The sequence below is a fragment of the Metopolophium dirhodum genome, chromosome 1 (assembly GCF_019925205.1).
Source record: "Metopolophium dirhodum isolate CAU chromosome 1, ASM1992520v1, whole genome shotgun sequence".
In the NCBI taxonomy this organism is placed as follows: Eukaryota; Metazoa; Arthropoda; class Insecta; order Hemiptera; family Aphididae; genus Metopolophium; species Metopolophium dirhodum.
In genome coordinates, this window is record NC_083560.1 from 140,990,739 (window position 1) to 141,017,889 (window position 27,151).

Genomic DNA, 27,151 nt, shown 5'->3' on the forward strand with positions numbered 1-27,151 from the left:
CAAATCATATAGCCACCGTCTTTTAAGGGTGTCTAGGAGGTCAGTCACCTCAGTGGTCCGAGTAGCAGACAATATGCGACGGCCGGGTCACGTCGTCAGGTATGCAATCCGACTACGTCGGATATCGGACAGCTTTCTTTACTGTGAAAAAAAAAAGTAAAACATTTCGGGCTTTTATGCAAATCATATAGACACCGTCTTTTTAGGGTGTCTAGCAGGTCAGTCACCTCAGTGGTGCAGGTAGGCAATCTGACTTCGTCGGATAGCGGACAATGTGCAACGGCCGGGTCACGTTGTCAGGTATGCAATCCGACTGCGTCGAATCGCGGACAGCGTTCATTACTGTCACCGAAAACGCAAAATTAAGTAATAATTTACATGAAAAAAATTCAAAATATTTCGGGCGTCCGTGCAAATCATTTAGTCGCCGTATTTTTTTGGGTGTCTAGCAGGTCAGTCACTTCTAATGACGTTCGCCGTAGTAATAAGTAATTGTTGTCGTTATAAGTAATAGTCGGTATTTTGTCGAAGGCGGGAATTTTTGAAAATCATGTTTGCGTGTGTATCAATCAATGTCGATATAATGTCAATTAATCAATTTGTTACCTGCATGGGTTACCTGCGTTGACAATTAACTGCGCCGACGTCCCACAAACCGTTCTTAAACATCCGACTGCCGTCCGACGGACAACACGTGAGTATATTTTGTATTATTAATTTAATTTTTTTTTTTAAAACGTTCACCGCAGATCGCAGGTATTTATCAATCAGTATAATGTAACACATGCTTTCCGTCAGAAAATTAAAATATTTAATGTTTAAACTTAGATTTTTTGTAAGCACCTGTCCACGCTTTCCGGCAAAGTTGTTAAATATCTATACTGTGTCTACGTTGCACAGGTCGGGGAGACCAATATAGAAAAAACAAATATATTGCGCTGACATACTGTAAATGTTGCATCTTTTTTCTTTTTAGAATGAATTATATAAAGATCAACTTCAATGCGGCGGTGCAAACACTAAACATGAGCACCGCCGCCCCTGCACCGCCGGCCGAGACCGCCGTCGCCGCACGCCATCGCCATCAACCGCCGCGAAAGGCACCCCCCAAACGCCGTAAGTACATAGGTGATAGGAAAATTTAAAAGTTTACTATTAATTAACGCCTACATCGTGTTTCAGGATGTTATAGATGCAATAAAATGGGGCACACTGTCCGGCAATGCCTCGGTGAGTGTATATCGCATTTTCATAATAAAATAAAAATTAAATTAATAACGTTTGTTATATTTATAGCCCCACAAACACCTAGGAGAGCACCAGCCACACAACGTGGAGGGTTGAGTTCCGTTAGGGTAAGGCCGCCGCGGAGTCTGAGTGCAAGGTCGACACGCACTCAGACTCCCGGTCCCCAACCTATCGGAATATCAACCCCGATGGCATCAACCGTAAGTAATATTTTTAATCCTAATAGTGCTAAATAAATACAAAATTGTAAGATATGAATGCACACATGTGGTATTGGAGAGACCACAGTTAGTTGTGAATTTGAGAATACCTTTTAATGCCATGTTTAATTTGTTTATATAAATTGTAGACGTTGTATGAATCGATGGCTGGTGGCTCGTGTGATTCGGCGTTGCGGCAGCTGGAGGCGCTCATAATTTCAACACCGTAAGTAGTCAATTGGATAATTTTTTTGTAATGCCATTATCCTAACAATATTTTTTCCTCTAATATTTTTCAGATCTCATGAATAAAAATTTTTTTTTTCACATGTCTTGTTTTTATTTCTTACCTTAATATAATAATCATGGTTAACACATTAGTTAATAGTAGTAATATTAGAGTATAATAATATGAGTAGCCTATGTGTTAGATGTACAATTTCTAGGGGTCTGATGTGATATGTTTACTTGTGTAATTATGTATTTGAATAGTTTGTGCCATTGGTAGATGTGTATCACAAAAATAGGTAGTGTAATACAAAGAACACCAACCAATACTGATGTGTCATTATAATACGGTGACGATACAAATAAAACTTTAGGCTATTAAATATAAGTCATGATTCGCCTTGCAATATTATTTTTATTCTTACATAGACGTTACAAATTATTTACAAATTACCAGTAATTCTAAGTGATGAGAGGTAAAATAGCTTATAGTGTAATAGGTAGGTAATAATAATAATAAGGTAGCTAGTAAAATATTGATGATACAATTAAAACGTTACCTATCACAGTAAAAATAATACAAACATAACAATACAGTCTACTTGAAACTAACTGATATTTGGACTATTATTTAAAATAATTCATACTGATATAAATCACAAAGTTCTTGACATAGGCGTTTAAATGTATTATAATATACAAACATTGTAATGACAATTGGTGGTCAAACACCAATAAAATATTGAATATAATTAACTATACATTACAAAGTAATGTATATTAACTGTGTAAGAAAACTTTCCAAATGCCTATAATAATATAATAACTAACTGTAACCGTAGAACTTGTATAATACTACTAAATGCCATTGAAGGTGTGTAAAACATCAATACAACAATATAGATAGTATAAGATAAATGTTGTTAAGAGATTTTCAAGAGAAAAAGGTCTACCTAAATAACATCAGTACAATGCTCTAGGTTAAGATATCTGTTGTATTTACAAGTACCAATCATAGAACAAAGAAATCCACAGAAGAATATTTAAGTTGTTTCACACATACTAATAATCTTTCTAACAACAATAACTTTGAAACGTTGTAAAACTGTATTGCACTGTATAAAAGTATAAAAGTATACATGTTGTAGTCCAGATCATTTTTCAAAGAGTTGTACAAAATAATGTGTGTGACTACGCCTAAATCTAAGCTCTGTCCATCCTAACATCAGTACAATGTTGTATTAAGTATTAAAATAAAATACTAATAAAATACTTATCTAGTACACAACTTACAAATGGCCTAGTTCAGTAGTAAGTAGTAGTAGTAGTAGTAGTAGTAGTAGTAGTAGTAGTAGTAGTAGTAGTAGTAGTAGTAGTAATAGTAGAAAAAAAAATGTGTTATTTAATACAGAACTTTAACTTACAACAATAAAAAGAAAACATTTTAATGATTGTGTGTTCAATCTTGTGTTGGTTAGGTATTACTGTAACAACAACAATAACGACTTACATTTAAAAAATGTATTGCACTCTATAACAGTAAGTGTAGGTACTCGTATGCAATAAGTGCATTTATATGAAATCATTATATGATAAGTTGAATGTAAGGTTGAATATGAAATCATATATGTGGTGTTATTTTTTAAAGAGTCTTCAATGTGATAAAATCAAGCACACCTATATTTATCACCACTAAGTATTGATATAACACACATCAGTAGTAAATATGTTACACCGTAGTACAAACAAAGTTAGTTGTATAAATAAAGGAGAGAAAGTATTAAAATAATCTTAACATTGCTAACAGTACGGCAATATGTGAAATTGTAAAACACTTATCCAGTACACAGTTCACAAAAAAAGGAGAGGTTAGTTAGGAGTCTCTAGTAATACCTACTTTGTGTAGTAGTAACATTAAGAAAATGTAAATTTATGTGAGAAAACCTTAAGTGTTCTATAGTAAAAGTTGATATATTAGTATAGTTATGAGTTAATCTAGGTAAAATAAGCTTTACCCAGTGTTTGATAAGCAAAGTGTTTGAAATCTGAAACAGCAGTAACACAATTGAATGTCGTTCAAGTTATTCTACAATTTAATCATAATATAATAAGTTGAATGAAAGTTTTATGATAAAATAGACATTTAGTTTTCAAGAATGTTGTACCGAGCCAGTATAGTATGGTAGTATAGTAGAGTACAGAAACAATGATATGCATCTAAGAGCACAGTGAATAATTAAGCATGTAAGGAATTTTAACCGCAGGTTGGGTACTACTCATTGTCATTGGCTTAACTTTAAAAATTACATACTATGGAATAAACGTAAACAAATGAAATGAAATTAGCACTGCAGAAATTGTAAATGTTGTGAAAATTGATCAAACTTGAAATAATGAAGATATGTGATCCAAATGAGTGTAATATCATGAATTTTGTTATAATATGTCATTCACTTGATATTGTGTATTAAACCGTATTTATAAGGTCTAGAAGTATACTTTTGTGAGGTCATGTGTATTATGTTACAACAAAAAGCTTGAATGCCATTGAGTTAAGTTATGAAATTAAGTTAGGTTTGAAATACACAGTAGGTACATCAAACTCACGAGAGTATACAACAGTATTAGAAGTCCAGTCAGACGGGCATACAGTCATGGTGTACTGCAATGAAATGATATTTATTGAACACACTCACCAAAGAAGGCACTGCCATGGGCCACAGACGGCGGCGCCGCGCGTTTCCCACAGCGTAGTCGACACCGGGGACGAAATGCCTCGAACACAGCTGAGATGTTTGGTTCACGGGAAAACCATGGTCTACCACAAATGCCACCCACTCAATACGACGATGTACGGCAGTTGGAAATCTAAGAGGCGACACATTATTTATTATAATATATATATCGATATGTATCAACGTGTTGTGTGAAATACCTGTGTACGGAAACGTCATCGATGTTGTCCACAACTCCGCATAAAGCACAGCGTTTGACCATTTTGAATAGCCTAAAAACATCATCACGAACGAACATATTATAATAATAGGAATAATAATAAGTGAAAAGTAAATACTGAATATTATGAAAACCTCGTGGTAAAAAAAAAACGACTGATACAGTTTGTTATCAGCGGTGATGTATGAGTATCGTGTGTTATTTTTAGAATTAATAGGTACACACCGGCTTACATGATGTACATAAAAAATAGAAAAATACGAAAAATTACATATCCAGCTCGCAGTAGCACAGTATTATGAATTAACCGTAAAACACGTGTCCGCAATGGCAACGCGCCGAAACGGCCAACGGACTTACACGTCTAATACGTATTCAGCTAATACGAATGCGGTTTAATTAACGTTGTAGGTATTCAAAGTGTACGAAAAAAAACTCGAAATGCGCCGTGAGCAGCGGAGAACGATGTCTGTAGGCGGTGAAAATATGTTCGTTGGCGATATGCGCCGCCGCCACGAATACACCTGTAGTTTATCTATCTAAATAGTATAATATAGTAGTAGTAGATATAAAAGTTTACTCACCGGTTTGTGAAAAGCGCCCAATGCAGAACAACAAAACTCAAAGAAAAGCACTGAATATTAAATAATACAACGTATTAGGCTTTTCGGTGAGATTTGATGTACGTTGCAAGAGCGCCGGTCACGAGATGAGGCAGGTTGACACGGGCGCGTTTCGCGTCGCCAAAGTTGTCCCCCCACGGCTCCACTCCACCCCACGCAAAGCGTATAATGTTGCGTATAATAACGGTCGTACTGTATTATCGCGCGTAGTATTGTGCACTGTATAATATTGATGGTCCACTTTTAATATTTCTCACGCATGCATAAACACTTACACCTATTATTGTATTGTGGGTATGTACGCACACAATAATAATAAGAAAAAACAACCACCTAACCTAACGTACTTATATTTACCTACGTCATTAGTGTACATTTGAACGCAAATTGGTATACCTACACTTGAAGTAATAGTTATTATAATAATTATTATGTGTCAAGACATTCGGTACTGACCCAACGAAAACATCGTGACCGTTATGTTTATATATTTATTATGTAGGTACATGATATAATATTATTAAGTTACCATACGATATACGTGTTTAGTATATTGGTGTCTTTTATCAGATACACGTGTAGGATAATAAGAACCTATACGACCTACATAAACATTAAGCATGATATGTATATCTATATACGTATATTTGAAAAATCGCGTGAAAAAAATGCTCTTCGTCGCATATATTCAAGCCTAATTCATTTATTTTCATGCGCTCACCGCGACGTCAATCGGTCAAACGGGGAGTCAGAATTATAAAAGGCGAAAAAAGAGGTCCGTTATTACACGAGCGCCACAAATTAACTTCAATCCCGGCGGCCGGCATCGAAACCACGACACCGGGTCATCCGCACTAACGCCTCACCTACCTACCTACCTACTGAGTTGGAAACTGGTGCCCCGGGACTCGTACAGGAGAAAGTACGGTGGCGCGCGGCCTAGAAATTTAGCGGGGAACACGAATAAGGGGCAAACGGGGAGGGCAGACCCCTCGAAAAGGGCTAAAACTCGAATATTTGAAAAAAAAGGCAAAAAACGCGCGCAACGGCGGCGGACGTAAAGCGCGTCGTCTCGGCCGCGGAGGGCAAAAAAGTACTCAAAATCTGACGGGGAACGCGAATAAGTCATCAACGGGGAGGTCTGACGTCTTCGATAGGCGTAAAACTCGAATTTTGAAAAAAAAAACGTAAAATGTTGGTTAAATACGAATATCACGATAAGGCGGAAGCGATGGCGAAAGTTAAATACCGAAAAAAAAAAACGCGAAAAAAAGAATTCCGAATTAACACGGCCGCCGCAAATTATTTTCAATCCCGGCGTCCGGCATCGAAACCACGACCCCCGGGTCATCCGCACCGACGCCTTACCTGCCTACCTACCTACCGAGTTGAAGACTCGTGTCGAATCTATGACTCTTAAGCCGTTTCGCCGTCCCGGCGAATTACGAACGCGGATTCGACGTCCGCAGAGGGCTACCGGCTCCGCCACCCTCGGACGTCGAAAACGCGATATTCGCGAAAAATATCGGACCCTCTGACGCACGTATTTATGCCTGTATATAGTAATACCTACTCGACGGCGGCGATATCGGCACTCGACTCTCGGCGCCGTCCCGCGGCCCCGGGAATCGTACCGGTGAAAGTACGGCCGCGCGCGGCCTACAAATTTAGCGGGGAACGCGAATAAGGGGCAAACTGGGAGGGCGGACGCCTCGAAGAGGGCTAAAACTCGAATTCTCGAAAAAAAAGACAAAAAACGCGCGCGACGGCAGCGGACGTAAAGCGCGTCTTCTCGGCCGCGGAGGGCCCGCCGGGGACCCCCCGGTGTCGGTAATGAGTGTTTTCGATGTCGGAAGCCGCAGTGGTCTTGTGGTCTGATCGTCAACCGATGTCGGTTATGAGTGTTATGATAAGAACGGTGGATATTGATAAGAAAAGTGGATAAGTGATAAGGATTTTGGATTGCTGATAAGGATGTTGGATTAATGAAAAGAATGATGGATTTGTGAGAAGGATAGTGGATTAGTTAACCGGAGAGCTGTAAGTTTTTTACTGCCTTCAAAAACGCAAAATCAAATAATAGAAATCAAATATTTCGGATAATCATATAGCCACCTCGATTTATTTGGGGTCTAGCGGGTCAGTCACCTACCTCGACGTTGGACTTATATGTCTCGGCAACAGGTATGCAACGTTCAAAACGTGAAAAAAATTGTACAACATTTCGGGGGTCCATGAAAATCATATAGCCGCCGTCTTTTTATGGGTGTCTAGCAGGTCAGTCACCTCGAATGACGTTCGCCGTAGTAATAAGGGTAGGCAATCCGACTGCGTCGAATCGCGGACAACGTTCATTACTGTCACCGAAAACGGAAAATTAAGTAATAAAATTCAAAACATTTCGGGCTTCTATGCAAATCATATAGCCACCGTCTTTTTAGGGTGTCTAGCGACCTGCTGAGTCAACTCGGTGGTCCGAGTAGGCAATCTGACTTCGTCGGAAAGCAGATAATATGCGACGGTCGGGTCACGTCGACAGGTATGCAATCCGACTGCGTCGGATAGCGGACAGCGTTCTTTACCGTGAAAAAAATTTTAAACCATTTCGGGGGTCCATGAAAATCATATAGTCTCAGTCTTTTTATGGGTGTCTAGCAAGTCAGTCACCTCGAATGACGTTCACTGTAGTAATAAGGGTGGGCATCCGACAATGTGCGACGGCTGGGTTACGTCGTCAGGTATGCAATCCGACTGCGTCTAATCGCGGACAACGTTCATTACTGCCACCGAAAACGGAAAAAAAAATTCAAAACATTTCGGGATTCTATGCAAATCATATAGCCATCGTCTTTTTAGGGTGTCTAGCAGGTCAGTCACCTTTGTGGTCCGAGTAGGCAATCCGACTTCGTCGGATAGCAGACAATATGCGATGGCCAGGTCACGTCGTCAGGTATGCAATCCGACTGCGTCGGATAGCGGACAGCGTTCTTTACTGTGAATAAAATTTTAAAACATTTCGGGGGTCCATGAAAATCATATAGCCTCCGTCTTTTTATGGGTGTCTAGCAGGTCAAACCTCGAATGACGTTCGCCGTAGTAATAAGGGTAGGCAATCCGACTTCGTCAGATAGCGGACAATGTGCGACGGCTGGGTTACGTCGTCAGGTATGCAATCCGACTGCGTCGAATCGCGGACAACGTTCATTACTGCCACCGAAAACGGAAAAAAAAATTCAAAACATTTCGGGATTCTATGCAAATCATATAGCCATCGTCTTTTTAGGGTGTCTAGCAGGTCAGTCACCTCAGTGGTGCGGGTAGGCAATCCGACTTCGTCGGATAGCAGACAATATGCGACGGCCGGGTCACGTCGTCAGGTATGCAATCCGACTGTGTCGGATAGCGGACAACGTTCATTACTGTCGCCGAAAACACAAAATTAAGTAATAAATTCAAAACATTTCGGGCGCATATATTCAAGCCTGTATAAGATAGTAATAGCGACACGACGGTGGAGCTCTCCGCGATGTCAATCGGCCCCCGGGACTCGTCGCGAACGAAGCGCGGCCGCGAGCAGCCTATACATCTAGGAGGGAACGCGAATAAGGTTTCAACGGAACTGTATGGAGTTCGAAAAGGAGGTAAAACTTGAATTTCGAAAAAAATATTGAAATTTTCGTTAATTACGAATAATATAGGCGGAAGTGATAGCAAAAGTAAATAACGGAAAAAAAAATACGGATTATCACGGCCGCCGCAAAATATCTTCAATCCCGGCTGCCGGCATCGAAACCACGACCCCGGGTCATCCGCACCTACGCCTTACCTACTGAGATGAAAACTGGTGTCGAATCTATGACTCTTAAGCCGTTTCGCCGTCCCGGCGAATTACGAACGTGGTTTCGACGTCCTTCAAAGGGCGCGTAAAGGGGGACGCGATCGCGTCGGGAAGCGGACGACGTGCTCCGCTGTCTTCGGACGTCGAAACGGCGAGATTCGCGAAAAAAATCGAACCTTCTGACGCACGTATTTATGCCTGTATATAGTAATACCCACTCGACGGCGGCGTCCTGCGGCCTGTAAATTTAGCTGGGAACGCGAATATCGCGTCGACGGGGAGGTGAGATGTTTCCAAAACGGTTAAAACTCGACTTTTCGAAAAAGTCTGGTCGTCAACCGAAGCCGACGCGGTGTATGGGTGATACAGAGGTCTAGTGATAGGGATCTGTGAAAAAATTAAGTGATAAGGATTTTAGATTTTGATAAGAAAAGTGGATTTATGATAAGGATGGTGGATTAGTGATAAGGATTTTGGATTTCTGATAAGGATTCTGGGTTAATGATAAGAATAGTGGATTGTGAATGGTGGACAATGTGCGACAACTGGGTAACTTCGTCAGGTATGCAATCCGACTGCGTCGAATCGCGGACAGCGTTCATTACTGTCACCGAGAACGGAAAAATTAATTACTTGAAAAAAAATTCAAAACATTTCGGGCTTCTATGCAAATCATATAGCAATCGTCTTTTAAGGGTGTCTAGCAGGTCATTCACCTCAGTGGTCCGAGTAGGCAATCCGACTTCGTCGGATAGCAGACAATATGCGACGGCCGGGTCACGTCGTCAGGTATGCAATCCGACTGCGTCGAATCGCGGACAGCGTTCATTACTGTCGCCGAAAACGCGAAATTAGGTAATAAGTTTCGTGAAAAAAATTGTAAAACATTTCGGGCGTCCATGCAAGTCATATAGCCGTCGTATATCTTTGAGTGTCTAGGTGGTCAGTCACCTCAAATGACGTTCACCGTAATAATAAGGGTAGGGTGTCTAGCAGGTCAGTCACCTCAGGGGTCCGAGTAGGCAATCCGAATTCGACGGATAGCAGACAATATGCGACGGCCGGGTCACGTCGTCAGGTATGCAATCCGACTGCGTCGAATCGCGGACAGCGTCCATTACTGTCGCCGAAAACGCGAAATTAGGTAATAAGTTTCGTGAAAAAAATTCAAAACACTTCGGGCTTCTATGCAAATCATATAGCAATCGTCTTTTAAGGGTGTCTAGCAGGTCAGTCACCTCAGAGGTGTGGGTAGGCAATCCGACTTCGTCAGATAGCAGACAATATGCGTCAGCCGGGTCACGTCATCAGGTATGCAATCCGACTGCGTCGAATAGCGGACAGCGTTCATAACTGTCGCCAAAAATGCAAAATTAAGTAATAAATTACGTGAAAAAAAATTATGCAAAATTCAAAACATTTCGGGCTTCTATGCAAATCATATAGTAACTGTCTTTTTAGGGTGTCTAGCAGGTCAGTCACCTCAGAGGTCCGAGTAGGCAATCCGACTTCGTCGGATAGCGGACAATGTGCGACGGCTGGGTAATTTTGTCAGGTATGCAATTCGACTGCGTCGAATCGCGGACAACGTTCATTACCGTCACCGAAAACGGAAAAATTAATTACGTGAAAAAAAATTCAAAACATTTCGGGCTTCTATGCAAATCATATAGCAATCGTCTTTTAAGGGTGTCTAGCAGGTCAGTCACCTCAGAGGTCCGAGTAGGCAATCCGACTTCGTCGGATAGCGGACAATGTGCGACGGCTGGGTAACTTTGTCAGGTATGCAATCCGACTGCGTCGAATCGCGGACAACGTTCATTACTGTCACCGAAAACGGAAAAATTAATTACGTGAAAAAAAATTCAAAACATTTCGGGCTTCTATGGAAATCATATAGCAATCGTCTTTTAAGGGTGTCTAGCAGGTCAGTCACTTCGGTGGTCCGAGTAGACAATCCGACTTCGTCGGATAGCGGACAATGTGCCACGGCTGGGTAACTTCGTCAGGTATGCAATCCGACTGCGTCGAATCGCGGACAACGTTCATTACTGTCACCGAAAACGGAAAAATTAATTACGTGAAAAAAAATTCAAAACATTTCGGGCTTCTATGCAAATCATATAGCCACCGTCTTTTAAGGGTGTCTAGCAGGTCAGTCACCTCGGTGGTCCGAGTAGGCAATCCGACTTCGTCGGATAGCGGACAATGTGCGACGGCTGGGTAACTTCGTCAGGTATGCAATCCGACTGCGTCGAATCGCGGACAGCGTTCATTACTGTGAAAAAATTTTATAGCTTAATCATATAGCTTACGTTTTTTCAAGGGTGTCTAGCAGGTCAGTCACCTCGAATGACGTTCGCTGTAGTAATAAGGGTAGGCTATCCGACAATGTGCGACGACTGGGTTACGTCGTCAGGTATGCAATCCGACTGCGTCGAATCGCGGACAGCGTTCATTACTGTCTCCGAAAACGGAAAATTAAGTAATAATGTACGTGAAAAAAAATTCAAAACATTTCGGGCTTCTATGCAAATCATATAGCCAACAACATTTTTTGAGTGTCTAGGTGGTCAGTCACCTCGAATGACGTTCACCGTAATAATAAGGGTAGGGTGTCTAGCAGGTCAGTCACCTCAGGGGTCCGAGTAGGCAATCCGACTTCGTCGGATAGCAGACAATATGCGACGGCCAGGTCACGTCGTCAGGTATGCAATCCGACTGCGTCGGATAGCGGACAGCGTTCTTTACTGTGAAAAAAATTTTAAAACATTTCGGGGGTCCATGAAAATCATATAGCCTCCGTCTTTTTATGGGTGTCTAGCAGGTCAGTTACCTCGAATGACGTTCGCCGTAGTAATAAGGTTCGTTATGTTTTTTTCAGATGATCAATAAAATAATGACATTTATGACAAAAACATGACTATATCATTTAAAATTATATTTTATTTTCCTTTTCCTCTCCTACTGGATATTTTTAAATTACTATGTGTGTACTTTCGGTACAGTATGAAGGATTTTTTTAAATTTCTATTAGTTACCAAAAACATAATATAGTTCATACTATTACAACACAATAAATTATATGTGTGGTGTGTGGATCAAATAAGAGTTATAAATAGTTATAATGGTTGTCAGGATGTCAGTGAAGTTAATGACATTAGGTAGGTATTGCATGGGATGTCTAAAGATTTGCATGTAACAAAATTAAAGATTTCAGAATCAATATACTACAATGAGTAAAACAAATACAACCTAAATTGTATAAATATTTCCATTGTTAAAGTAATTTAATTTCATGTGTAATATAATAATATAAAACTAATTACACAACTATTGAATATTTGTACAATTACATTACTCCAATAAAATAAATAAATTAGCAGTGTACCAAGTCACTATATGTACAACTATTGATTGAATGGTACTTAAAAAAGTAAATAATATAATATGTGTTTCCGTCTCATCCGAGAGTTACTTTTCATAGCAATTGATCCAGTGGCAAAATAAATTATATCAATTCACGGTGACCTAGTATGTAGTAGCACACTACATAATATTAAAGTTTTTAGTGAATAAAATAGTATCATCAATGGTGTTTTATTATGTAAAACAAATTATGTAAAAAATAATCAACAGCAATTTGCAGTGTTGTAGCGTGTACAAAATGTTGCATTACACATTATCTTATATAATAAATTATAAATTAAATATTGTTATTAAGATATCCAATTGTGTGTATAGTATCAATGGTTTTTTAAATTGTTATTTTAGTTATATTAGTTAGGTTAGGTTCTACCCATGTACCAAATAGGACAAAACTGTTGTGCTTATTAATTTACTGTATTTTAAAAAAATTGTTATTGAACAAATGGTGTTTAACACAAAACAAATACTCTTTTACTGAGCAAAACAATTAATACAATGTCAATTATATAAATATTGAAATAATTACATTTATATATAGTAAGTAAATAGTAATAAAATCTAATTATATAGAATCTAATAGTAATGAAATCTCAATCATGAGTAAAACAATTAATAAAAATATGTCAATACGTTAATACAATTAAGTAATGTCTCAACCATTAATAATACAATATAAATCAATCAAGTAGTTCAGCGAAATACAGTGTACAAAATATTAAAAATATTGTGAGTACAGTGAAATTGACTGATTAATGTCAATAGCATATATATGATTACATAAAAACAAAGGAGAACCATTAATACAATATAAATTAATACTACTTAAGAAAGAAATACAACAATAAAATGGTGTAATAAATATTGGGAACATAGTGAAATTAACTTATTAATGTTATTTATACATCATATAATATAGGTACATTAGAATCTTAATGTGTGAAATAAAATACAACATTTAAATTAAATTGTCTGTACTATCTGTACTATATCATACTATTCAATAGGATGTGGTACAATACAAAATATAATACAGACATTACATACATTGTTTGACATTAGTTACGAATTCACATTATAGTGAATTCGCATCCAGAGAGAACCACGAGGAGGTTGTCAAACTTTCTCTCCGTTTAGCCCGAAGGCAAGGTCCAAGAAGTACCTCCACACAGACCACGTAAAACAGCGGTGTAACGTATTATGTTTGAAAAATATGTCACACATGTTAGGTTTAAAGTCACCTAGACTATCATCATCATCTTTGACCATCGGGCGCATGTAGAACACATACCACGTAGAACAGCGGTGTAACGTATTATGTTTGAAAAATATGTTACACGTGTTAGGTTTAAAGTCACCTAGACTATCATCATCATCTTTGACCATCGGGCGCATGTAGAACACATACCACGTAGAACAGCGGTGTAACGTATTATGTTTGAAAAATATGTTACACGTGTTAGGTTTAAAGTCACCTAGACTATCAGCAGGCGTCACCTAATTATAATATACTTACCATTGTCACCACTCGTTGCATTACAGAACTTCCCTGTACACTATGTTCTTGGTGACGAATCGGCCGCTGTCATCGGCGTACATGCCGACTCTCACGGACTGTGCGTTTCTCACCCTCGAAAACGCTACGTACAGTTGCCCGTGCGTGAACACAGGCGACGTCAGTAACAAACCTACACGGTCGAACGTCTGACCCTGCGACTTGTTGATGGTCATGGCGAACGACAATCTCACCGGGAATTGAAGGCGCCGCAGTAAGATGGGCAGGTCGTCCTCACCGCTGGACGTGAGCGGTATCTTGGGCACGACGATGTCGTCGTCCTGTGCTTCACCGCCCAAAATCCTAGCCTTGAAATTGTGACGCCGCAGTTCGGTGACCACCAACCTCGTACCGTTGCACAGTCGTCTCCTCGGATCGAGATTTCTGAGCAACATCACGATGCACCCCACCTTCAACGTCAGCCGGTACGGCGGCAGGCCGTCCGGTTCCAAGCTGTTGAGGAACTCCGTGGGAAAATTGGCCACTTCGTCGGGATCGTCCGCCATCATCGTGTCGACGGCGGTGTAGCTCATCTGAGCACCGTCGACGCGCTCCATCACGTCCCTGTTGACACCTCTACAGTCTTCGTTGGTGGGACACACAACGATTCTCCGAGCGAATTCGTCGACGTTGGCCAACGACATTTGCTGCGGGTACACGAAATCGATCAAATCATCAACGTCGCATACCATTTGCCGCGGGATTTGCACGGTGTTCGGAACGCCGTCGACCGCGGGCAGTCGGCCGTTGCCGAGCTCAAGCAACCAAGTCGCAAAGTCCGCGTCGTGGTCCGCGCGCATGTTCTGGACCAGATTGAAGCGCTCCATGACGCGCCAAAGACCGTTTTCCTTGATCGACGACATGACGATCTCGGCTCTCGTCCCTCTCCGGACCACGGGCAATATCTGCCTGAAGTCGCCGGCGAACAGCATGGTTTTACCGCCGAACGGTAATTCCGATGCCATGACGTCCCTGAGCAGGCGGTCCACCACCGTCAGTTGCAGTCCCGGCGACATTGGGGCTTCGTCCCAGACGATGAGCGCCGCGTTGCGTATCTTCTGCGCTCGCTCGGACTGCATGGTGACGCTGGACGTCGAGTCTTCGGTCACCGTGCCGAAAGGCAGTCCGAACGTCGAGTGTACGGTCATGCCGCCGTCCATGAGCGACGCGGCGATACCGGTGAACGCCACGCACAACACCTCCCGCTGCGGAGGTCGGTGCCGAAGCGCCCATATCAGGCATCCGTACAGCGTCGTTTTTTCCGGTATCCCCGGGTCCGTCGACGAAGAAAGTTTTCGCCACCTCGCGTTGGTCGTCGACGGCCGCCATCACGCGGTCGTACACCGTTCGCTGTTCGGCGTTCAAGGCGTCTACTTGTGGGGCCCACCGTGCCGCCGCGTCTATTGCCCGGAACAGCGCGTCGTCCTGCAGCGGTTCCAGTAGACGGGGGTCGGCGAGGGGCAGACCGTAGTCGCCCGGCGATTTCCGGTGTACACGAAGTAGATCCTCGATGGCCGCCAGACACGCGGCCCTCGCGCGGTCGACGTCTTGGAGACGGCGGTTGAAGTCCTCCATCATGTTTGCTTCGTTCGCCTCGTACAACGCCAGCGGGTTTGAGGGCTCGCAGAACACCAGTATAGTGACGAACAGATACCGCAGCTGCCGCGGTGTGTCCAACGTCGCCGATTCCGTCAAGCAATCCCGCCACGCACGATCGTCTTCCAATAATCCGAGTGCAACGGCAGCCGCTGTGAATGTTTCGTGAATGACCCCGTCCACCGTCCTTATGTCTTGAAAGGACTTCGGGCCTCTCCGGTTCAAAAGTAGCAATCTCAGGTGGAAACGGTCCCGGTCCAGTGGGTTTACTATGTACATCCGAGCCAACGTAACGTTTGCCATCCGAATCCGCCGCGGCAACCATTGGGTGACATTTCTTACGAGTACGTTTTCTTGATTACGTGGCATCTGCCAGGTGTAATGCGTCGGTATTTCGTGGTACAAGTATTGTCGAGCATTCACGTCTGTTGTGTTGAGCGCGAAGAACTGCGTGAGTTTCGTACTACGCACAGCTTGGTTCTGTAGCCGTTCTTCTGCTTGGCCCGGCGCAAAGTACACGTTCTGACGACCCTCCAGGTGGACAGGAAGTCTGACGACCGTGTGACTTTTGCCGTGCAATTTGTACGAAAACAACCGCCAGATGCCTTCTGGTGGGCTGACATATCTTGAGTTTACGTAACTGAAAATTAATATTGAAAAGATAACTAACAATGGCTCTATAGCTGATACCGTCTGGTGTTGTGATTGGTATTATTATTATTATATAATTCAAGTAAATGTAATTTATTTTTTGTTCTGTAGACACATAGCATTGCATTACAATGTGCATATGACGAAGAATCCCTACAACCGTTGAACGGTGTTTAAACGTTTGCCATACAATAAATGTGACTGATATATTATGATGTTTTGATAAATAAATGTCGTGAAATGTCAACTCGAGTAGCTAAATATAATCATAGTGGACGTCTAGTCTAGTGACATAAAAGTTATAGTTATATAAGTATACAATTTAATCTATAATTTACAGAGTTGGTATTAGTATATTAGTAGTATATTAGGTGATCAAGGTGATAACAGTGTACACATAAAATATTCAAAATTTAAATTATTATTATTATTATTATGATATTATATTATATTTTAAAATTTGTATCAGGTGGAATACATTATAACTGTATAATATTATTTAAGAATGGCAAAGCTGTAGGAATGTTAATAACAATCCATAAAAGCGTGTTTCACATTGCCGAGGTGTTGAAGTTTACAATTTGAGATAGTATATTATGTGATCACGGTTAAACTTAGATCAGGTTATAAACCAAAATTTATATCTATTAGGTATGTTAGTTAATTGGTGTACTTAATGTCATTGATGTTTAGTTCTGTATGCAATGTAATGTGTATAAACAACTTGAATGGAAAAGCATAAAATAACAAATTTACCTAAAGAACACACATTAAATAATATAGCTAGTATACAATAGTAAAAAAACTAAAAGTTATCGGTAAACGATTACAACTACCCTAAAAACCTAAAAAATAGTGAGTAAAATAATTCATACACACTGGACACACTGCTAAAAATGACACATGCATAAAATATTGTTATATGCTAATAATGATGGAATGGTAATAAAAATGGTAATAAAAATCTATCAATAATAATGTAGACCACCTATAGAACTCTCTGTAGAAGTACATAATATAAGGTACAACCTACATATTAATTAATATATAATATTATAAAAATCTTAAGACACTATTAAATCATTTATTAATTAACTATTTATTTAATTTATGTTTAATACTGTATGCAATAAAATGTTTATTATACACAGCTTGAATGAAGACACATGAAAAAAAGGATTAAATGTAATATAAAATTATAAAAATCTTAGACACTATTGATGGGAATTATTAAAAATTAATAAATGATTTATTAGTTAACTATTTATTCAATTGATGTTTATTACTGTATAATAATAATAATAGTTTATAAATGTAGAAGTTCCTAAAGTTTTGCTCAACTGAATATTCTTATTAAAATGTAGAAATGTTTTCATAAAAAAGTAAAGTTCTTTAATCATTAAAATTTTAGTTTTTAGCCAATGTCAAACCAAAGTAATTTTATTATTTCAAACTAAAACGTGTACATATTTAAAATTAAAAACAAAACAAGAGTAATACAATGGAATAAAAACAAATGTAATTAAGTAACAGAATTTTTAAATTTAAGATTTTTATGTGAATTTTAAAAATTGTCCAATTTAATATTTAAAATTCCTGAACATAAAAAGTAGTAAACACACTAAATAAACATATACAATATACTATTATAATCATTATACCTAAATTTAGAAATATGTAAATTATAAAATTAAGTTAAGACTCACTTGGCAATCTCATCCTGGTCCTGAACTTCCAACGTCACACGGTCGTGTCCCTTGTATATATACTTGTAGATATACATGACACTCTTTATGGACGTGCATATCTCGACGTTGATGTGCGCGTCATACTTGGCCAGAAGGTAAGGGTTGTATGGCACTACACACTCGTTACCAACCTCACGACCTCTCACAAGTACCACCCGGCCGTCATCCGGTCGGCGGTACTTTGGATATCCGCCGTCCGCAACGTACACAGTCTCCTCTGCGTACGCTTTCGGGAAATCTTTGGAGCATTTGTTGTCCACCATGCACGGACACTGTGGATTGACTGTTCCACACGGCCCGTGGATCATGTGAGACTTGACGCAGTCGTGTAGGCGCCTGTCGATTGCGGGGTCCGGCAAGAAGGCGCAAACCACGTCGTCCACGTCCTCGGCCGTGCGGAACTTACAGTCCTCCGCCAGGATTATCAGTATATGCGCATGGGGCAGACCACGTTTCTGAAACTCGATAGTGTACACGTAAGCGCCGACATTACCAAACACACGATTCACAGTTATGTCAACTATTAGCTCCTGTAGCTTCCTGTTGAACACTCTGGCCACCAGGTCCGGCCTGTCGCTTGCCGTGCTGTGGGCAGCCAGGTTTTCAGTGATCTCTGGCCACCTGGGATTGCACGTAAACGTTATGAACAGGTCGGGTTTCCCTTTGGTACGCACTATGGTGATGGCGTCTTGATAATTCATCTTGTTGAATCGGTCGCTACCCGTGAACGTCGACGGCAATATGACCCTACGCCCGACCGCCATGGGATCGACGTGGAGCTGTTGGTTCACATGGTCCATGAGCCCTTGATACACTTCGGCGAGGAGATCCCTCTGGTGCAAACGTATGTAGTTCAGATTGTTCGACTCCATTCGAACATACTGGTCGCACACATACATCTGCAACAAGAACCGACCCTGATGTAATAAACTAAACAGTTCATGCCTTTGGTCGTTATTTCCCTGATATCTAACAGCCAAACGGTAGGACGCAAACGCTCTGATACTGTTGCGATTGCGGACATTGTTTCGTCGGTTGCCCGCTTGCAACATCCCGTTATGCCAACCGGCCTCGCCGTACGGGAAAAACAGCGGATACAACATCGGATCCGAGTGACACGACCCTTGTGAAATGTAACGAATGGTATATATTATTTAAAGTGAATTGCTAAATCAACGATTTGTAGTAGCTGGGGGTTAGAGGATGGAGTTGTGATTGTGTTGTGAGTATATAACCGCAAAAGAAAGGTTATTAAAATATTAACTCTGATCTCTTTGTATTCCAATGATTTATAGTGTATATTTGTAAGTGATGTCTGTTATGAAGTCCAAACAAATCATGAAATTAAGCACCGAATTAATGTGACTATATTATGTTTGATTATTGATAAATTATATAGTACACTACATACAAATCATAAGACGACTTATTGTCATACTATCACTACAAGATGAATATAATTTATAATGAATATGGTTGTAAGGAATTTAATATTGTTAATTTAACTTTATCTAATATTTTATGTATACATAGGTCACCTAGCTCGAATAGCAATACCTGATCTATTATGATTAAATTATGTCCTGAATAGAATTCCTGGCCTGTCTATCTAACATTCTAATCACTGATAAATCTTTGAACGACACTTATTATCGGAGATGTGAACAATAATATAATTATCCTTCAAAAAATAGGAGACCGCTGCAGGATTTGTCAAAATATAAGTAAAGCTTATTAAAATAATTTTACCTCAGATTGTAAAAGTAATAGAATTTAATAGATTCATTCAGAACCTTAATTTAAAAAAGTAAAAACTAAGTAAAATGTACTATTAATTCTGAAAAAAACTGTTTTTGTTGCGTTTTCTATTTATAATTGTACTCATTTTTCTAAGCACAAACTAATAATATAAAATGATAGTCATAAAACTGACAGTGCATATTATTTTAAAGTTAAGAGATAAAAGTCAGATAATTAGGTTTAATATTAAGACTGCAATTTGAGATGGAACATATTAATATGCGCTTACAAACTATTATTACTTGACACTATATCAATCTATTTTACAATATGGGATAACTATATGGGGTGGTACCTCTGAAAACACACTAAAACCACCAATTTAATTTGATATACATAAATAAACGTGAATCTATAAGATACAACCTAAATATCAATTATTCAAAAAACAGTATTGGTCAGATATTTCTAGACTATTTAGGACCAACTTATTTCAATAATCTAGAAATTAATTTTAAGAGGTATCTAAGGTAACTAATTTGTTATCTCAATTACATAGTTTATAAGTTTCTCATTTTTGTTATAATTGTATCGAGTCTTTTTATAATTATATTATATTATTTTATTATTTTTTTGTTAAAAATTGTTATAATGTTTGATTTAAAACTGTTTGAATAAATAAATAAATAGTAAATTGTATATGCTGTGTAATCTCTCTAGCTAAATAGCTTGTTCAGTATCCTTATATTATTTTATTGATGATACACGTGATAAGTACTATATGTTGATCCCCGCTGTATTTAATGTATAATGATGTAATTTAGTAAAGTATTACTGCACAAGTGAACGGGTTAAGGTCGGTTTTGACCTAACGAATTAGTTATTAAGTAATTATATTTCAAAATAATGTCCAAAATGTAGTGTATACTTAATGTAAATTTAAAATCGCTGTGTCAGCTTTACTGTACAACAAAAACTATGATTCTATTTGATGGTGTTGATATTAATGTGCAATAAATATAGTGAATATAAGTGAGTAGGTAGTATATGTAGGTTCTATCCCAGTTTTTACAATTACAGGGAGATTTAAAAACGGTTATCCACGACTTTCCCCCTTGAACGATCAGATTTGTGGGTGCTTACTACCCCAGTTTTTTACTGTTCCAGGGTGATTTAAAAACGGTTATCCACGACTTTCCCCCTTGGATGAACAGATTTTTGGCTGCTTTCTATCCCAGTTTATACTGTTTAATTTTTTCATCACTGCTAGATATCGCTTTTTGCTTAAAGCAGACTATGGTGTACCAGGAGAACATGTGAATTAAATTTTCATTGATGTATTTGTTCATTCACAGACTGTTTTTCCGGAGAAACTTAAATTTTACTTTTGTTGGTTGCACTGTATTTTTTATCAAAATTTGGTAAACAAATTATTAATAATTTTTAAATATATTCAGTTGCTTGCGATTAGCTGTTTTACCAAGTTGTGTTTTGTAGTTTCTAATTTCCTCGTCGTTTCTTTAATTTTTTTAAAAAAAATGAATTTCCAAAAATGTACAAATGATATCCGGTCATTGGTTAGTCAAATACGATTCAATTCAACACCGGCTTATCCAGAATTCACCGCATTTTCATCAAGGCTAAGATCATTTCAAACATACCCATCAAATACGGGCCAGAACAAATATAAATTGGCCCAGTGTGGTTTCCAGTATCTAAACATCGGGGATGCAGTTCAATGTCACTGGTGTGGGATAATTCTACATAATTTTGAAATTTTTGACGATTGTTTTATAGAACATACTCGTTATTCACCAAAATGTGTATTTCTATTATTAATGAAGGGAAATCAGTATATACAAAAAGTCTTAAGTAATTATTGTAAAACCGATGTTATTTGTAATTGTGAAACCGATCCGGACGACACCATTTGTTAAATCATGTGTTTTTGCTTATAATATATATTTTTTTTACATTTTTTGTATTTTTTATCCATGATTTTAGTATATAATATGTTTACAAACGATAAAAACTCACAGTTCAACGTAGGACTTCTAGCAGTTATATTTCACTTTATATTTATGCTTATAGTGGTCAAAATATTTTTAACTTATAAAAAAATTAACAAAATTATTTAACAATGGGTTCACCAATAATTGTCTGTAAGTCTACTTTTGACATCCGTGCTTTTAGCAAGAAAAATATTACAGTGGGGTTATTAATTAATAATCAGATTTCTATTATTTTGCTATTGGAGTGTAAACTTTCAAAGAAAATTATTACATTAAGTTTGGAAGAATGGTTTACACTTATGTCTGAATCTAATTACAATTCAATTATGAATAATTTACATATCAGATGTAGACGTGTAAAAATAACAGATAACTTTTCATATTCAACCAATGTTAAACATAGTTTAATTACCTTGCATATAAACGACAATTACATTAGTTTGACGAACATTGACTTCGCCCGTCTCAAGCAAATACAAAATTTGATCGATTTGTATATTGTAGAAAAACAGAAACGTTTGTCAAGTTATCAGGTTACATTTGACACAGCTTACGAACTGATTAAAAACGATGTCCGCGGTCTTCCCATCACTTGCCAGAGGAATGAATTTACAAACCAATATATTCAAAACTATGACTTTAGTTATTATTCGCATCTACAAAACGATGACACATCATTTTTACATGAAATATTGCAATTTCATTTTAACACAATGTCTGATATGATATTACAAGACCTATTAGTATAATAAATTATTGTTTTTTTATAAATAAAACTTTTTTGTATACAATAATCAATCTTTTTTTATTTCAGGAGATAACCTATGTAAATAATTAATTTGCCTTGATAAAAAACTTTTATATTTTTTATTATAAAAAGTATAACATATAAAATATCTTTATTTTAAAATATCTGATGATGTTATCCATGAATTTTGGCTCGAATCAAAGCCTAACCATTTGACAAACATTTTATTCCCAACTTTTTTTATGATACGTTCAACGAGGAAAGTGTCTGGATAATCCGTTAACTTAATTTCCTGTTCGTAAAAACCACCTAAGATTTTATTGCCTGTTCCATCTTTTAGTCGATAAGTTACTGGGTTTGTCTGTAAGACTTTTGAAATTGTAAATATTTCCGTTGTCCAATTTGGGGTGTATCCTTTACTAAATGCATGTTTATACTTAGATATTCTTACTTTATCATTAACTTTAAATTTCGGTTTATATAATGTTTTATCATTTATATGGGTATTAAATTTAATTTTGTTTGCGTCCAACCGAGCATCATTGGGTGTACATTTGATTGTTCTATGTTTTGTATTATTATAGTTTTGTATAATTTTTGATATTTTATCATACCAATTCCATGTACCTGTTGCAGTGAAATGTCTATATATATTATTTTTAAGGGTTTGTATAACACGTTCACAAATTGAACACTTGATAACACTGTATGAACTAAAATGTTTAATTTTATATTTTTTCATTAAATTTTGAAATTGAATATTATAAAATTCTGTGCCATTATCTGTCTGTAACAATTTTGGATTAGCTTTTTTCAATATATTAGACATGGCTTTTGTACAATTTTCACCGGACTTATTTTTCAGTGACTCAACCCAAATATATTTTGAATACGTGTCTATAACAACTAAAATATATCTAAAGCCGTGATTTTTTTTAGAATGAGATTGCATATCCATTAAATCAGCTTGCCAGAGGTCATCAATAAACCGTGTTACTACGCATCGTCTAGGAAATATTTTTCTGGCTGTCCGATGTAGTTCATTAGCTATACTATCTAAGGTTACCATTATACTATAATATTTCTCTCACGTAGCTCTTCTAAAATAGATATAATTTCATTATTAACACCAGTATTACCCGCACTTTGTGATGATGCTAAAAGATTTAATCTAGTCACTAGCTCATTTGGGTCGTCATAATAAACTAACTGGGTTTGAGGTATTACATCTTTATATAAACCAGCACCTTTATTATTAGTCTGCGGTGTTGAAGTAAAACTAAACATATTTTCAACAACAGGTTCTGAAATCATAGAACTGTTAGCTGTTGGTTGAAATTCAAACGGAGCATTTCCCATGGTTGTATTATTATGAATATTACTACGTTTAGCGCTCAACCTAGATATATGTTCGTTAAATGGTAATAAGTAGGGTTCGGATTTGAAGGCAAATGCCTTTCTTTTATTAATCATAATAGAAAAATAATTTTTATACAAAAATGTGTTTCATTTAATTTCTTAGACGATGGAACCTTTTTTTTTTGCCTTTTTTTGCCTTTTTACTTATAAATGCCTTTTTGCCTTTTTTTACCTTTTGTACTTATAAATGCCTATTTTTTGTTTAATTTTTCAGTTGATTTTATAATTTTATACACAGCTTGCGTATATAGCTACAAATGGGTTTTATTATTCGCAATATTTATCGATATCGTCTTTATATTTAGGTATTTACTGAGGACACCCTATCAAAATACATGGTAGTCAATTTTTTTTTAATACCAACTAGTTTATTTTGCATGCAGTTTTAATTTTTAATTTGTATTTGTCTCAAAATGTGTGCAATTGAAAGTGTTTAAAAAATGTTCTTTTTTTTATTTTGTAGTATATTTATGAATTGCCTTTTTGTATAAATTAAATGCCTTTTTTTGCCTTTTTTTACATTTTAAATGCTTTTTTTATTGATTATATTGCCTTCAAATCCGAACCCTAGTAATAAGTTAATTTGAGGAGTTTTAGGGGTATTAATTTTAGTTATTTCTTTGTTTAACTGATGATCCTCATTTTTCATTCGTTCGTACAGAGGTTTTACAACATTAATCCATTTAAAGTATCTTGAGGTTTTGGGTTTCCCATCGGGTTTTAAATGAACATGTGTTGTTCTTAAAATATCATAATAAGATTCCATATCTTCTATAGTGTGATTTTTTGGTTCCTTCTCGCATAATAACGACCATAGCCCTTTAGTCCATTTATAGTATTTATTAACCAACTGTAAGTTACCATGACAAAAAGTTACTGTGTGATCTCCTATTTTGTACGAATCACTAGCTTTATCATAATACATACCATAGGATTTATCATAACGTTGTATTGTCTGTCGATTATTAAAAAAATTTGAAAATGTTGAATTTAATACATCGTCATCTTCGTCACTAATATGCGAGGTTTCCGTATTTTTTTGATCAGCTGGGTGCGAGTTACATTGATTATTTTTTTCTATACTTGTACTCAATGGTTTAAATGCTTCACGGAAATAGTTTTCAGAATCTATAACGCCCCGTTTCATTTCCATTATTTTTCGTTTAATATTTTTTTTTGATGTTATTAAATTTTCCAGCAAAACTTTTTCTTTATCCATTGTAAATAATAAATACAATTTAACTGTATCGTATGACTACTGATATCACTATGTGGTTAATAACTGCGTACTATGGTATATATATATATTTATAAAGTATTTTATTAAAATAATATTAAGGTTTACAATAATTTTTACAAAGTTCATCATTAAATGGCTTGTAAATTATAATATCAGAAAATTAATGATATGTATGTTAACATAATACAATACTAATTTATCTTATTTTAATAAACGTATGAAAACCACATCTATATCTTCCTTCATTCATTTCTCGAGTCTTATCGATAACCAGAAACCCGTAATCACTGTGGTTCCAACATAAATGGGAAATTTCCCGAAATTTTGAGAAATCCATATCTGCTGACGTATGATCGTTGAATATATGTCGTAAATTTGTATCATCTTGTTTCAGCAGCATTAAAAAGTTTGAGTTATCTCTTACTAATTGTTTTGATATTTTAGAATATGTTTGTGCTAAATAAAATACAGAGCTAGCACCTGAATGTCTTCCAATGCTGAAGTATTCTCTGATTACAGATTGTGGACCACATATTACATCATCAAAAATTATAATAGAATTTTTTTTAGTCAAGTTCGGTTTTATAACCTTATCAGCGCTTGTAAATATGAAAAAATTAGCACCTTGTATATCATCTATAATTTTTTTTAATAAAACATATTTTTCTTGATTGGAGGTTTTCGAGTATAAATAAATATTTTCAAATCTTAACCCGTTTGCGTGTGTGATCAGATTATACATTATATTTGTTTTTCCTGAACCGCTGGGACCAACTAGTATAGCACGTATAGTATCAGGAAATAACGAACCATGTCTTGATGGTTTTTTAACTGTCCGAACATCCACATTTATAACATCCAATTTATCTTTCTGTTCAATCAAATCCATTTTTTCTTATAAATACGCTAGAATTTTCCAATTTGTAATCAGTTATCGATGACACGTTCAACTCGTAAGTGTAAGTCAGTCAAGACTGGAAAAGGATTTGTAAACTCCCTTATAAATAGTCTCCCGTTTGAAGCCCATGTACCAGGATATCAGTATTGCGGTCCAGGTACGAAATTAAAAAAGAGGTTAGATCGTGGTGATAAAGGAATAAACCCATTGGATGCTGCTTGTCGCGATCACGATATTGTGTATGCAGCGAGTAAAAATTTAGACGATAGACATAGAGCTGATAAAGTGTTAGAAAATCGTGCTTGGGAAAGATTTAAAGCAAAAGATACTCCTAAAAAAGAGAAACTAGTTGCGTATGCAGTAACAAATGCGATGAAAGCTAAAAGAAAAATAGGTATGGGTTGTAAACGGAAACGTGCTATAAAAACAAATGGTATATTAGCAGCGAAGAAAAAAAGAATCTCAAAGAAAAAGAATGGTGGTAAAAGGCTGATTTTAGCACCGAGACAGTCAGGAGGTGTAATTCCTTTAATACCTATATTTGCAGGATTGTCAGCACTTGGTAGTTTGATGTCTGGAGGTGCTAGTGTGTATAATGCGGTTCAAAATAGAAAAAGAAAAAAAGGAAGTGGTTTGAATTCAAACAAGAATAGATCAAGAAAAAAAAAAAACTGATGATTACGCTACCTGACAGACCGCTTTCGTCTCAGGATATTATAAAATACGTCGGGAAGTTGAAAATCAATCATTTCCGTGGTGTCTTTTCACGTGATAACTTACCTAAAAAACCGCATACGATTGAATGTGGTATATTAAACTTGGATATATCTTCAGGCGACGGAAGCCATTGGGTAGCGTTTTATAAAAATAAGGACAAAGTTGTATATTTTGATAGCTTTGGTGATTTACCACCACCAATTGAATTACAACATTATTTCAGACAGTTCAAAATAGTATACAACTATTCCAACTATCAAGACTTCAATACATTTAACTGTGGTCATTTATGTCTTGAATTTTTACAAT

At 37.2% G+C, this 27,151-nt stretch overlaps 2 protein-coding genes across 2 annotated transcripts; one reads left to right on the forward strand and one right to left on the reverse strand.

Moving 5' to 3' along the window:
• The first annotated feature begins 977 nt into the window (after positions 1 to 977).
• LOC132932887 (uncharacterized) lies at positions 978 to 1,484 on the forward strand. The gene is made up of 3 exons (XM_060999235.1): positions 978 to 1,116; positions 1,183 to 1,230; positions 1,297 to 1,484. The coding sequence occupies exons 1-3, from the start codon at positions 978 to 980 to the stop codon at positions 1,482 to 1,484; spliced, it is 375 nt and encodes a 124-aa protein (XP_060855218.1).
• A 12,570-nt stretch (positions 1,485 to 14,054) lies between these two features.
• LOC132932888 (uncharacterized) lies at positions 14,055 to 26,116 on the reverse strand. Its single transcript, XM_060999236.1, has 6 exons — positions 26,038 to 26,116; positions 24,554 to 25,115; positions 23,708 to 23,967; positions 18,027 to 19,191; positions 15,322 to 16,309; positions 14,055 to 15,278 (listed from the first exon to the last, which is right to left on the reverse strand). The coding sequence occupies exons 1-6, from the start codon at positions 26,114 to 26,116 to the stop codon at positions 14,055 to 14,057; spliced, it is 4,278 nt and encodes a 1,425-aa protein (XP_060855219.1).
• Between the last annotated feature and the right edge of the window lie 1,035 nt (positions 26,117 to 27,151).

Coding starts and splice junctions, on each gene's coding strand:
- LOC132932887 (XM_060999235.1), top strand. CDS start 978: ATGAATTATATAAAGATCAACTTCAATGCGGCGGTGCAAACACTAAAC. Junction 1,117..1,182: donor AAAGGCACCCCCCAAACGCC/GTAAGTACATAG, acceptor ATCGTGTTTCAG/GATGTTATAGATGCAATAAA. Junction 1,231..1,296: donor CACTGTCCGGCAATGCCTCG/GTGAGTGTATAT, acceptor TTATATTTATAG/CCCCACAAACACCTAGGAGA.
- LOC132932888 (XM_060999236.1), bottom strand. CDS start 26,116: ATGGATTTGATTGAACAGAAAGATAAATTGGATGTTATAAATGTGGAT. Junction 25,116..26,037: donor TAAAAAACCATCAAGACATG/GTTCGTTATTTC, acceptor GGGGCGTTATAG/ATTCTGAAAACTATTTCCGT. Junction 19,192..23,707: donor AGCATCATCACAAAGTGCGG/GTAATACTGGTG, acceptor ACATTTCACAAG/GGTCGTGTCACTCGGATCCG.